The sequence below is a fragment of the Falco peregrinus genome, chromosome 5 (genome assembly GCF_023634155.1).
Source record: "Falco peregrinus isolate bFalPer1 chromosome 5, bFalPer1.pri, whole genome shotgun sequence".
Lineage (NCBI taxonomy): Eukaryota > Metazoa > Chordata > Aves > Falconiformes > Falconidae > Falco > Falco peregrinus.
The window spans coordinates 85449510-85464649 of record NC_073725.1 but is presented as its reverse complement, the minus strand read 5'-3'; the positions used below and the strand labels follow the sequence as shown (position 1 = coordinate 85464649).

General features: G+C 36.0%; 1 protein-coding gene across 4 annotated transcripts in view; it reads right to left on the bottom strand.

The window, feature by feature from the left end:
• The window catches only part of SDK1 (sidekick cell adhesion molecule 1), a 412484-nt gene that overhangs the window by 281282 nt on the left and 116062 nt on the right, over positions 1-15140 (bottom strand). For all 4 annotated transcript variants that reach the window (XM_055805382.1, XM_055805383.1, XM_005228982.4 and 1 more), the window contains 3 exons: positions 14746-14905; positions 8968-9074; positions 4721-4868 (listed from right to left, as the gene is read on the bottom strand). In XM_055805382.1, the coding sequence (XP_055661357.1) occupies positions 4721-4868; positions 8968-9074; positions 14746-14905 (415 nt within the window). The remainder of the gene's footprint in view (positions 1-4720; positions 4869-8967; positions 9075-14745; positions 14906-15140) is intronic.

Here is a 15140-nt window from a genome sequence, read left to right as displayed (position 1 = left end):
AGTAGGAGTTTTCTTCTTAAAGAAAAAAGCCACAATAAATGAACCGATGGCTACAGTGAACTATTTCAGTGAAAAAGTCCTTCACTTAGAAAAAGGTAAAAAAATCCTCTAAGAATACTAAGAACATAATTCCTCAATACCACAACTGAAAGGCAGTTGTAGACCTTGACTGTGTTACTGTCCTTTGTGCCTCTCCAAGGTACTATGCACGTCTCGCGTAAAGAAAGTTAAATGCGCTCTGCTTTTAGGCCTGATGAAGCACACCCAGGCAAGGCAAGCTGAAGACTTGACATCTCAGAGTAGCAATTTTTTTTGATGCAGCTACCTTTAGAGAGGCTATTGTTTTCTGTGAGATACAAGGGTAAACAGGCAAAATCATCCCATCAGTCAAGACCCTGGATAATAGTGCAGCTGTAATTCCACATTAGACTCCTGGTGTTATTTGGAAAACATTAATCTGTCTAGGTGTAACATGAAGTATTTTCTAAAACTGCTTGGGAAATTTTCATGTAAGACAATAAAAAACCCATCCCAAATCCTAATTCCCCTCCTTGTTTTTCTCTTGCTGTTGATCTTTTGGTCTTCTCTCTGATTCATCACTTCATACTTTCCTAGCATGTACACAGCTTCCTTCTGATGATCTAGAAGCATCCCTTTAAAGTATCAAGCTGAGGCTTTGGTGACAGACAATGCACAAAAGCCAAAATGAACATACATGCACACTGTACTAAGCAGGACAGAGAATGTTTTAGGATTTAACTTTTTAAATACATGCCATCATGTCACAGTAGCTCTGCTGCAGATTTGTTAGTTGCCTTAAGTCATAAACTCTAACAATAACTCCATGAGTATATGCAGGCCATTTGCTTCACATTCATATATTATACAGGGATTAGGTGACTTTACATGCCCACTCATTTAGGAGGAACTTGTCATGCTATTCCTGTTTTTATCTGGGGGCTTTAACAAAATATTATGGTACCAACACCACTAAAATGGGAATTAATACACAGTTAGTGGCTGCAAAATTCCACCATGAGTTACACTAACAGTTAAATTAAACAGAGTATGCAGTTGGAAAAAAGTTGTCTGTCTCTCAAAGGAAACTTTCTCCCAGAAAATATTACAACCATGCACACTCACAGAGTAAGATTACCATTCTGACTAAAAAAAAAGGTGAAATCTAAAGTACCCACTGAACCTTTTTTATTTTTTTCCCCAGCTGAAACAATTGACACTTTTCAGCCTAATGATCAGTAAAAGAAACAAGAAATGACGTTTGTTACATCTGGTCATCAGAATGCAGGAATATGCGCTCTTTTGAGACCCTACCTGGGGTACTTCATCCAGCTCTGGAGCCCTCAGCACAGGAAAGACACGAACCTGTTGGAGTGGGTCCAGAGGAGGCCACACAAATGATGAGAGGTCTGGAGCACCTCTCCTATGGAGACAGGCTGAGAGTTGGGGTTGTTCAGCCTGGAGAAGAGAAGGCTCCGGGGAGACCCTATTGCATCCTTTCAGTACTTAAAGGGGACCTTCAAGAAAGATGGGGGCAGACTTTTTAGTAGGGCCAGTAGTGATAAGAGAGGGGGTAATGGTTTTTAAGTGAAAGACAGTATATTCAGACTAGATATAAGGAAGAAACGTTTTATGATGAGGGTGGTGGAACACCGGAGCAGCTTGCCAGGAGAGGCGGTAGCTGCCCCATCCCTGGAAACATTCAAGGTCAGGTTGGACACAGCTCTGAGCAACCTGATCTAGTTGAAGATGTCCCTGCTCACTGCAAGGGGAAGTTGGAACTAGATGACTTTTAAAGGTCCCTTCCAACCCAAACTATCTGATGATTCCATGATCTGTTAGAACTGGCAACTGTGTTAACATGTATAAATAAGTAGTTATTAGAAAACCCAAAGAACAAGAATCTTATTTGACATACTGTAAAGCATCTTTAAAATAATACATGTAGTGATACCAGATTTTTTTGACAATTCTGCAATTCTGTTATCTTGGCTCCCTAGAAATACAGTACTATTAGAATGCTGAAGGGCTGGAGAACCTCTCTTCATAAACATCCTAAATACTGGTAAACAATGAAAGATAAAGGCATCAGCATTTACTACCTTAAACCTGCTAGGTAAACCCTACTGCTGAGCCAGTTAAATGACATTCCTTGAAACATCTTAAGAATTATCTTTTTCTCAGATCTAGTCTTTACTTTTGATCTTTCATAATTCTCACGTAAGGACAACTTGGCACATTCTCTGTTTCCACATCGGTGAAATGAATTCATTCTAGTGGTTACAGTATCTCTGTGTAAATAAGCACCAGGATTATTGTTATGGCATAAAAATGGTGCAGTGTTAAGTATGTGTACATTAAGGCTTTTGCATGAGTAAGAGTTATCTTGACCAACTATTTAAATTAATTGCACCACTGTCCTCTTTTTTTTAGCACTGCTTATTTCCTCTGTCTACATATACCGCAGGAATGTCACTCTTAGAAATCATTATTACAGCTGACAGACTAGTTGATTGATCTACCCAAATCATTGTCAGCTTGTTTAAGAGCATTAAAAATAAGCTTTATATTGATTTAGCAATGTAAGATAATTTTAATCAGTTTAAAGAGCATCCATACAGCGTGGATGTATCAATTTCACTGATCAGTTTAGCCAGTGATCCAGTTAGATTGATGCATCCGTCTAACTGGACCTCCTGCTAAACCGATCAGTTGCATTGATACACCTCTTTGTGTACAGAAAACACATTAAATGCACAACTTGCTCCACAGATAAGAAACAGAGTTCCCCTAAGATAGTTTTACACTTCTCAGTTTTATGCGCATCCTCTCCATGTCTCAAGTTTGTTTTTTTTATTTATAGGGCTGCCACATTTACTTCCGAATTTCACAGACAGCAATACGTGAGTGGGTGCTGTACAGTGTTTCCAACACTTTGAGGGAGCAGAAGACCTACTGCACAGACTGCAACAAAGATTGGTGTGAGTACTATAAATCTGGTCCTTCCCGAACCTATCAGGCTTACTGTACAACATATATGAAACTTCCAAGGTGATTCACACTTTCAGCCTGTGTACTTCTACTGCAAAAGTGTTTAGAAACTGCTACGCAGGCCAGACAAATGTCCTCGAATTCCCTTCAGATAAAATTTCTGACCAGGGAAATAAAACATATGTGGAAACCTTTATGTATACTTCACTGACTATAGAACAGTTCTAAAGCTTTCCCACTTATAAGCATTACCACAGTGCTATGAATTACAAGTGATTTTACCCCAACAATTCCAACGAGGTAGGAGTAAGAGTAAATTATAGCATGTGAAAATTAGGATTTTATGTTAATGAATACACAACACATATCTCCGCTTGCAGCTTTCCCAAACTGTAAGAGAACTCACACAAGTCTCATTTTCAGACATTGCCTGCCTGCCTAGGTCACTCTGTTCTGTTCCCCTGTAATAGGTCCCAAGAAACTGTCTGATACCTGGATAACAAGGTTCTTTCACCATCTGCAAATTTTTGATTTGTGTATTCTCAGCATTGACAAAAGAAAATTTGTAATGTGGCAGGAGTGGAAGAAGTAGATTCTTAATGGTTAATAACTCAGGATTTGTCACTTAGCTCTCTTCAAAAGATTGCCCAGAAACCCATTGTTTCATCTTCCAGCTGTTTCCCATCAAATTACTATTAAATTATTCATAAATTATTACATAGTTTCTTCACATCCCTGTAATGCTAATTGTAACAGTTTCAAAGAGGCTGTAATACTAGCATTCAGGTTTAAATAATGCACATAAGCAGCAGTAAAATATACAGTGTGGATTAATAAAACTAAAATCCAAGAAGAGTTTTTCCTTTCTAACATAAACTCTAAAGACTCACCACCCCTTCCGGAACTTTGCAGTATCTCATTACCATCAGTTGCTAGCACAGCTATCCCTTTGAACCCATGAAAATATAATACACAGATAAAAATAACCACCAACGTTCTTGGCATTTCAACAGTTTCCTACTAAATTAGGCAAGTAAAAGAGATTTTATCTACATTTTTTAATGTTACAGCTAACCCCTTCAGTCTCTAAATAAAACTGTGCAGGTGAAAACGCTGGATGGCTTCATAACTGTTTCAGGAAAGGATAAATGAGCATATATTGAAATAATAACTAATCAAAGTGCAAGTGCTGTACCATTAGTAGGTGAGCTGTTAATTAGCCAAAAAGAAATAAACCTGTCATGGTAGGCTAAAAAGATAAGGAAAAAACAAGCAATATTTAGAATTTTTATCATGACGAAAATAGTATTAAGTATAACTCTGTAAAAAAAAATAAATCAGTCTCATATTTAAAAAGAAAAACCTCAATATTCATTAAGTTAGTTCACTTGAGTAAATGTAATTGAGAGATGAGCATTTACTTTTCCAAAACATATCATGAAAATGAATAGCATGAAGGAAGTGCAGACATTCCGCGTATCAAGATCCTTATGCTGCACCAGGGCCATTAAAACCACATGAATTATTTTGTCAAACTGCTTAGGAAGTTCAGAGACGATCTTAAAATAGTAATTTATCTCAAACTTAGTATGAACAAGGCTACTTTATTCTCTTTAAACCTTAATTAGTGTACTTAAAATGTAAGTTGTGTTATCAAATACAATTAATCATATTTCAGGGTGGGAGTATTTTGAGGTTTAAACTGACTTACATTCTGCTGCTTGGTATAATCTTGTGCCCATCTCTAAACCATGTCACTTGTGGTCTTGGGTAGCTGAGCATGTGCAGGAAGTTTAGAACTGCAGCTTGTCCTTGAGTAACTGTTTTTCTCTGGTTTGTGTCCATGAAATTTCCCATGTCTGCAAAGAAAAAAAATATATTGAGTGTCCTGGAAGTTTTTTTTCAGTGGACAGAGAAATAACTGTGTTTTCCAATAGTCATTGGCATTGCTATAATTAGTCAATATGACACTACAGATCATCACACAGTTTTCATTAATACAGATCTGGATGAACATAAGGCATAAGCAAACCCAAGTGCTGCTACTGCACACAAGAGGTGCCTCAGTCAGCAGTACTGCATGGCGTCAGTGTTCTTTTGCAATAACTGAGTGTTTTTAACTGCAAATGACATTTTAATGGAGGTTTGTTTTGTGGGGTTTTGGGTTTGGTTTTGTTGGGTTTTTTTTAATAAATTCTTGCACAATAGAGAAGAAATCCCTGTGCAATGCAAAAGAATGCAAACAGTGTGTATAATTCTATCAATTTTCTGGTCACCAATTATTCTTGTTTTTATCCTTTTATCCATTGCTACACAAATAAAGAAGCAGTTGTATCACTTATACTGTATCACATATAGTCAGATCCATGCAAGTAAGCCATTATACGCAAATGGGTATCAAAGTCACAAGTCTGCAGTCATGTTGGTAGCTGCTAGTTCTCCTGGCACCACACCATGATTTAAATAGTGCTTCTAGATCTTTGACATTTACAAAGGCATCCATAGTATTAAAGAGCAGCTTTTAAAAAAAGAAAATTAATGGAAGAAAGAAAACTACAATTGCAGAACCTCTGTCTCTGAAGGTTTTATTTCATAGACAAGTTCGTGTATCTATGGAATCCTTGTAAAAATTCAGTGAACGTTTTCTTTTTCTTTTGCCTTTTGTATCACATTCCTATCCATTAAAATAAACAGGGCTGTAGTCTCCTACTTATTCACCCACCAAAGAACTTCTATGTATTTTAATTTGCTTTAAACCAAGAAACTGACAGACACCCAGAACTCTTCTGGTTTCTGCCACCGAATTCTTTTTGGGTTTTTATTGGGGTGGTTTTTTTGAGGACCACAGGGTTCTCTACAAGTTCTTTGTTGCAGAGAGGGATGCAAAGGACACTGAAATGGAGAAGACTACTACCAGATCTGTGGATGGTAGGAGATGAGAAGAGACAGAACAAGAGCAGAAATTAAAAACACGTGGTATTTTAAAGAAGCTTTAATCATCTTTGTGATTTTCAAGTTATTTATTCAGACATAATCAGCATTGTACTTCCTCTGTTGCTCCATATTTCTTACAACTCTAATCAGATCATCTACTTGAAAAGAAGTTTCAAACCGTGTAGGTGGATCTAATTAACTCCACTGTCATATGATTACTTTAGTCTTCACAATCCAAGAGTTTTTAAGCCCATTCTGCAATTAAGATTTACCCAGCAGTTTTCTCACAAATACCCGTTTCCCATTCAGTTAAGTAATGTTAGCATATGTTGAGAACGTTTTTTAAACTATTTAACAAATTCCGTGCTACTTCAGAGATCTAGGACATGGAATATACCTCAGACCTTTCTCAGCGCACACTGGAATTAAGCCTTTCAATTTTTCACTAGAGATCTTGAGTTTAAGTGTACTGGGAAGCATCCTCTATCCAGTGGCAAAAATAGTTTCTTGAGAACCCTTCTGAGTTAAGCACCTAACATAAAACTCCCCATAACTCTTGATGACTGGATAAGGTGACTTTAGTAACCCCTGGGAACACTGCTTTCCGATATGTTTTCAAGAATAACCAAAAAGTAAAATATGGTAAAATATCAGGTACTTCATTATATCCACACAGTTTAAACCAATGAATTTAGATCAAAAACATTAAAATACAGAAAGCAGTCACATGGTACGAGTAGTGCCCTGGGTAGTGGAGAATGAGGATATTTAAAACCTGTAGAACACTCTAATCTGCAGGAATACAGTGCAAGTCCAACTGACAAGTTTCACCATAGAAGCTGTATCTGTCACTACAGGTTCAAGTTATACAAGACCTGCTTTGCTTTGTCTCAATGTCTTTATAGGTCAAAATAAATAAATAACTACATCTACTGCTTAATTCGGAGAAAGAAGTCTTAAGAGATAGCTTTTTTAGCCTTTTCCAGCAACAGAAACTACAAATTAAATGAGGAAAAAATTAAAATCAAAGAAAAGTAAAGAATTACAGTTCTTTCCCTCCCAAGAACAACAATATGTACACACAAAAAAGCCTACAGAAACAGAACACTTCACTGCAAATCTTTCCCTCACTCAGAGGAAAATAAAGCTGTCTTTTCAGGAGACAAAATTCTTTAGCAGCACTATCAAGGTAAAGTATTCCTGTGCCTCCTTCTCACCATCATTCCCACAAGCGTTTCCTCAAGAACTGCTCTCTCCACTATGTCAGTACAACTGCCTGTACAGCTGTGTAGGGAATCAGACAGGGTCGGGGGGAAAGAACTATTTTAACAAACCCTACAAAATAATTGCTGGGTTTTTTTAAATTTTGGAGAAGTTTCCTAGTCCACAGCTGCACAAACAAGTTTTCCTGCTGAGCCTAAAGGACTGCATTGCCATACAAGAGTGGGAAGGATTAGTGGATGGAGGAGAAAATTAGCACATTTTTCTCTGGTACTGCTACAAAAATCTTTGTCCCCTGAAACCACACCTGTAGACGCAACTGCAGAGGCACAGAGGCTAATCCAATGGCTCACTGCTGCAGAACAAGAAGCATCTCACCCTCACCTTCCCCTGCTCCATTCTTCCCTGCTACCCTTGTTGGAGGTCCCCACCCCACTCCAGTTATGCTCACTTGCATCAGCTTTCACTAGATCCTCTGTGACCTGACAGAATTCACTAAAACAGAAGAAAAATATTCAGAGATGCAATTGCAAGGGTCTGACACACATCAGAGGGAGCACAAGGTCACTAGGAGGGGCACACAGCAGGGGTACAGGGGTTGGTAGAAGGCAGGGAAGGAAAACCCCATTATAGCAGCAGTTTATTTTTGCTTTAGCTCCCAGCAGCTCTGAAACAGTATGACTGAGATGTATTACAGATACAGTAACGTAATTTACTCTAATACAGTAAACTGGTGAATATGATACCAGAACTTACATAGTAGCATTTGCAACTGTTTTTATTTTAAAACACAGGAAATTCCGTGTAATCTCCCTATGACATAGCAATTGACTTGGATCAGTTCCTTGGAATTGAGTTCTAATAAATAATTCAATTTATTTAAATTCCACTTATTAAGTGACACTTACTACTACTGACTTTCCAGTTACTGACCCTGAGGAAGAGAAATTTGATCCATGTATCATATTGTTTATATGCAGTATACAAATCTGTCTTTTTTTAAAAAAAAAATATGTTTTTACTTTGAAAAAAGAACAAGACCTAGTTTTATCATTATTTCCAAACAATTTATTTGGATTATATTTTCTATATGTTAACTGCAAGAAAAATAAAATTAGAGTATGTACTCATTTCTTAAGTTATGTTAACTAGCACTAACTCCTGAGAAAATCAATTTAACATATCCAATTGTAAGTTAGATATCAAATCAGAGGTCAGCTCAAGAATTCTGCATAGTACGTACTGAAGTGGTACAAATATTGGAGGGTTTGGTTCAAAAAGGTGTTAAGAACAGACTTTTAAAGTTTTGTTAGCAAGGTTTTCATGGTGCAACAACTGCTTGTTTTATATCACAAGGATTACAACCTGAAATCTTCATGGAGCTCTCTCCACTGTACGGTTTTCTTTCAGATATCCTCTCCTGTCCTCCGGTCTGTTATTTTATTGTTGTTGTTTTGATTGATTGTTTGCTTTGTGCTATATGGTCTTTTTTAATCCCTGCATACTCAGGGAAAGGTATAACATTTTTTTTATGCTACAGCTATCTCCAAATTATCTCATCTTGATGGCTCTTAACGGCTCAAAGCTTGCCCTGAAGATTTAATGTTTCGCCACTTTGAACGGCTTCCCAGAAGACAGCTAGAGTAAGTATGAAACTTCTTGTGATGCAATAATTTTAAAATTTATTAAATATGGTATCTATTAACTTTTCAGGCTAGCAAATGTTATTGGTGTGTTGGTTTTTTAGCCACAAAAATAAGTGGTTAGCTAACGAATCACAGAATAGTTTCCATTCAAACATACATGCCACTTGAACTTCAGATTTTCTTTGCAGCAATGCCCCCATCCTGTTCCGTACGACACACTGATAAAAGCCAGCATCAGACCTCTGCAAAGCTGTGATGATGTACCTGTAAGACAAAATTCAGAATTATTGTGCACTTCCTTCTAAAGGCAAATCAATGCTACTTTATACAGCTTTTCTTATTTCCCCTCTAATATTTCACGTATTGTCTCAAATGCTTATTGTATTTTTTCTTACAAACAGAATTCTCATATAATATCATCTTCAGCTACAATATCACCTGTATTATATAGAAGACAAAATATACTTTTAATCCATAAAATATCGTTCAGTCTTAAGATCTACATTCAATAAACACTAATAAGCTCTCCACAAATTCTCTTTCAAAATACAGACTTAAATGTTCTCCTTAGTTTTATCTACACTCATGCGTAAGGCAAAGATGCCTGGTAGTTTGTTCAGAGGTAGCCCAAGAAGACTGCCATCTAAATGTAGGCAGTAGGAAGACTTCCAAGAAATAGCAACCAATGAGAAAAGATGGTTACTACATTGCATGACTACTGCGTAACTCAGAAGAATAATGGAGAAGACATGGTGCACTGTAGGTTGTATTTGTTCTGCCCTTCACTATGCTTAAAAAGTCACTTAGTCCATGAATGCTCGCTCTCCTCATTCAACTATATCTGATTACTCAACATGAAAATGAGCTGATGGGCTCAGTTTTAATGTGAATAAAACACATGAATAATATAGATAATCCTGCATTAAACAAACATTAATCAAAGCGCATATTCCCCCGGTCACCTTCTGGAGATATTATGGTAGGATTAATGAAAGTCTTTATGAAAAGATAAGGAAAAATAAAACTGCTGAATTTTAATCTTCAGAATTTAATTCCAGCAAAAGAAAGCATCTCTTCTCATACTCACATACACTATACACACCCACATACAGAGCTTAATATCTGAACAGGATCAGACAGCATAAAAACAAAGGAGGTAGAAGAAATCTAGTTTAAGTGATAAGACTATAATCACTGCATTATAATTACAATCAAATACATTATAGCAATCAGGTCAGACAACAAAATACAGGGAATTAAACCAGAGCCCAACACTATGGACAAATTTTACCAATGTATTGTGATTCCTAGGAGACCCTGGCTTCCTAAGTATATGAGTTGTAGGCAATCATGCTGCCTGTCTGCCTCTGTGCCTAAGCTGACTCCTGGTGACCTCATTTGTAGCAACCAGCAAATTTTCTCCAGTGATTATGACAATTTGTACTGGGAAAATAAGGAAGACTCAAAACAGTGCTCTGTTCAGGAGTTACAGTAAACCTGACAATCAGTAAACAAATATTGCTGGCCAATGAGTACGTAACTCTGAATTAGCCAGTGCCTCTTGCCTGATGAGCATCCATAGGAAACTGAGTGAGAAAAGAGGTGAAAGTACAAAGCATAAGAGTGTAAGATAGAAATCAATAGGACATAAGGCTTCCCTGCTTCCTTACAAAATAATTTCCTTCTTTGCCAGGTAGATGACTGTTACAAAACATCATTTTTAAGAAAAAAAAATAATTAAGATTGACAAATAAATATTGACAATTCATTTGCACAGTGTATTTTAATAAACAGTTTATAGCTTAACAAGCCTTTCTTCCACCCATAAAGATTTAGTATCGTACTTGGCTAACATTTATCCCTCTGCTTGTCTATTAAATAGAGCCAAAATTAAATGCTTCTTTCTTTGGTATTCATCTGTACTAAGAGCGTAATTCAGAGTTAGTTTTTCTGCTGCTAGGACAAAACAAATCAATTAAATTAGAAGTGTCCTACTTTGGCTTCCCTTTCTGACTTATTAATGTTTCAGCAGTAAACATTCTTAATATGTTGCCTGAGGAAAAGAAAATCTTTTAAAGTCTGTAGTGAAAATCCCATCTACCTTGGAAATTCCAACAGCCCAAACTTACTGAGCAGTTGGCTTCTCAGTGGACCTACTGGGTAACAATGTGCAGGTAAGGCAAGCAAAATGACAAGAACTTAACAAAGGTTTAAAAAAAAAGTTTAAAAAAAAAAGTGATACAGCATATGTTTACATTATTTGAGACTAACCTGAAAATTACAAATCTGGGCAACAGACATTAATGGAATTTCTAATTCCATGTTTACAATTTTCAAAAGTCTTTACGCACCTCATATGTCTGATTATTTTTTGAAAATACATTTTTCTATTGAACTAACAGTCAAAATACTGGGGTTTTTGTGCTATGCTTTCACCATACTTATTTTCTGGTATGCAAGAAGGGATACAAATAGTGTTTTCTAAATTCAAAATAAGACTTTCTTCCGCAGAATGAATTTATATCAAAGCTTAATACAGTTTTTTTTACAGTGAGAAGACATCATTTTGCTTTAATTTTGTCTACACTCTTTCAAGATAGCTCTTCCCATTGTATAGATGCCAGGAGGCTACTTACGGTTCCTGGGGATCTGCGTAAGTACTTGAGAAAGTCAGACCAAACAGCTTCTCTGTTTTGAATGGTACAGCCATCCAGAAAGTGGCTATTTAGAAAGTTTCCACAGAAAGATGGAAAGTGACAAGCATAAAAGAAAAGGAAAGTCTTCAACAGCATAAGATGCTCTACGACCAGGATTGCAGTGAGTTAGAATTTAAAGGATGAAGTAGTATCAAACATCTAAGGATGAAATGCTAGCTAGCACTTACATTTCCCTCCTGATTTCAAATTTACACATTCATTTTAATTTTAAATGCTCTAAGAGTTAAAAGTGAACCTATAGGCTACAGGTTTTTAATAGCCATACTTGTGAAGACAGAATTAAAACCAAACATATTTTATTAGGTAGTCATATAACTTATTATCTATTCAAACTTTTTAACAAGCGACTTATGCATCAACTGACCTAACTTTTTTTATACAGAACAAAATTAAAATTTGTCCAATGTTAAAAACACAAATAAATAATCAAATAATTTTAAGTAGTTTGGGAGGGAAGTGTACTGCTGCTTAGATGTAACCTTAGTCTCTTCAATTTAAACAAATTAATATCTTCAGGCCACAAAAGCGAATATGGAAGACACACCTAGTCCAGAACTTCATTCAAAAGAAAACAAAGAAAAAGAAAGAAAAAGGAAAAAAAGTCACTGCCTGAACTTTAGACTCTTAACTTAGACATAACCAAAATTGCTACTGCACTCTGCAATACTGATTTGTTTTCATTACATGTATCTCAGATCACAAAGAATTTATAAGGTTGTTTTATAAATTCTTAATACAAACTAGTGTATGCACAGTCACTATAAAACCCAGGCTGTGCACATAATCAGCATCGTTATACAAAGAAAAGCTGTTCATTCAGGGTCACCAATGTCAAAATGCAAAGACTCCAATTAGTTCTTTACTCACTTGGTGTGTTATAATAAGCTTTTAATATTTTCAGCCTGTTACAATATAGACATTACTTTAACTGAGACACACTAAGTAATATCAGTTACCAAAAATCTTTGATTGATGATTCAAACTGCAGCAGAAGTCACTTAGGGAAGATCCATGCATTTAAACACAGTATTTACCCAAGAGAACTGCAGAGCAAATTATTACAGTGTCAAAGTTCAAATTTTGCAACTGGAATTTTTATGTCTAAGCATATCTTTTTCCTTGCTTTCATTCATCCTAATGCACCTATGCTATATAATCCTTTTTGGAAGCTTAAAGCTTTGCATTTCTATAGAATCAAAATCCTGTTTGGCTTATCTCTGACTTTGGTATAGTAGTAGTAGTAGTAGGGCTGCAATTTCTAAGTTAATATTTTCTATCAATGTTATTTTATTATTATAAACCAGTATTCTTCTGTCTTCTGAATCACCTCTGCAGCAGATGCTTCAATTAGAATTAGAAACAAGAACAATATAAAAAATGCAAAATTAAGAAATACAGCTTGTATCATGACCTGACATTTGCTAGACTAAATTAAGCCAAATGACAAGAAACGAGGTAGTGTGTACAGATATGTACGCACACAGCTTGGGGAAGGTTTACCAATACTAACTTACACTGCAATACACAGTAAAACGGTAATTTTGTATTAGCATGTGCACTTATTTAAGAAATACCACAGCATAAATGTCACAGGATCTTATTCAGATTTCTCCTAGCATCATGAAACGTAAGTCTCCCTGTGCCTAGCACATCTACAAAGCTTGAGTGCTAACCTCTGCTGTTTGTTGATTCCATGTTCATGGGTTTTGTCCTCCCACACCATTTCTTTGTCAGCTTCTTACGCAGTTAAGAGCTGTTGTCAGCTCCTTCTACCAAGGAGCTACAGCAGATTCTGCTGCTGTTGATCAAAACAAGTGGCATTTACACAAAGTGACGCTCAAACTTTCTGTGATTAATTGTGCTATTAGAGATTTTTTATTTTCTAGAAAGTATTCACAAATCTCTTCTATATGTGTGTATGTCTCATTTTGAAGAATTAGCGTATCTCAAGGCTTGAAACCAGCAACCATTAATAGATACAATGACTCATGGCTAATTGGTCTCATCTAAATCAAAAATCTTTAAATTCTAAGAAAGCTCACACAGAACTATATGTTTGGTTGGAAACATAGTTGCTAAATACTGTGTGTGCTAAATGACCAAAAAAAAATTTTTAAATGTTATTTAATGGACTTTTTTCCCTACTGCTTTGTAAAAGTAAATAATATAAAAATTAGAACTAATGTTAGGTTATAATTTTGAAAATCTTTGAGAAAAGTAATCATGGACTACCTTGTGCAACAATATAAACATTATATCATTATCTGCATTTTTATACTAATCTATAATATAATTTCTGCCTATAGTGATGTAGCACAGCTTTACCTTGCCTTAAGCAATGTAATTACTAAAATGCTGTAGTTAGCTTGGTTTGCTAAAGATATAAGTGTTATACACAGGCTCTGTCTTCACATACCCACCCCTTATAACTTCTGAATTCACTGGGTAATTTCAACAAAGTTTGAAAGCAACAAGTAAGTTGCATAAATACTAAATTTCTGTAAGGTTCTAGACATTGCCAATCGCATAGGGGAGACCCAGTTAATGCTTCCATTAAAGAAAAGCAGATAAAAGTTGGCTGGTTTACACTTTGATATTTGGCCAGCCATCAGCAAAAATGTAGTGCTGATTATCCACAGTTTGGTTTTTCTCTTGCTTGACGGGATATCTTGCAGAAAGGGGAGGGAGTCAGTGAGATCCTGGGAGCAAAATGCATCATCATAGAAGAACAGTTTGTTAAACTGTAAGATTAATTTTTGCATTCTCAGAAGTGAAACTAAAAGCTTCATATGCAGTTAAGATAGACTGCATTCTTCTAGATCTCACTGAAAATAACAGTCCCATTGAGCTTAGCTTTGTTAAAGGACGTGTAGCATATCATATGTAACATTTAGCTAAGGAATATGCCTGCCACTTATTACAAATACATGTAAGGTTACATCTCCAGTAAAAAGCATCTTTAGTACTTAAAAATTCTAAATTAGGACCCTTGTTTTGAAATGTGAGAATCATTTTTAGCAAAGGAGGTTCTGTCATAGAGATCTTACTTTATGAAAAAAAAAACAAACAGTCTTATTTCATGTTGAAAAATACATTGTTGATATATCAGCATCAGCAAAGCTGTTTTGAGGTATTGGAGATTTGGGGGTGGGGGGAGGGTGTTTTGGCAGGTTTTTACAATTACACTTAGAGAAGGCTATTATGTACGTTTTATTTACTTGTATTCGCTGGAGTAGGCGGTTATTTCACTGTCATTGTGTAACCACTTAAATTCCAAGGGCCAACTGCCTTCAGCAAGGCATGTAAGTACGAGTCGATTTCCTTCCAAGTGTATCTGGGGCAAGCCTGGTTCAGTCTTGAAGTATGGTGCAACATCATCTGAAATACAAAGAGAAAGTGGTTTCGTAAGCTATTTAAGTGAGTATAGTGCAAGCCATTGATATTTAGCTCTTTTTCCTTCTCAAAATGGCCATTTAGCTCATTTCTTCTCAAAATGGCCATCGTAAAACAAGACACAACATGATTCGGTAGTTATAGCTTACACTGTTATATTCATAACTAAGCTTTAGCTTGAAAGGCAGAATTCAAAATACTTTGATAACCTTAGTTCTTG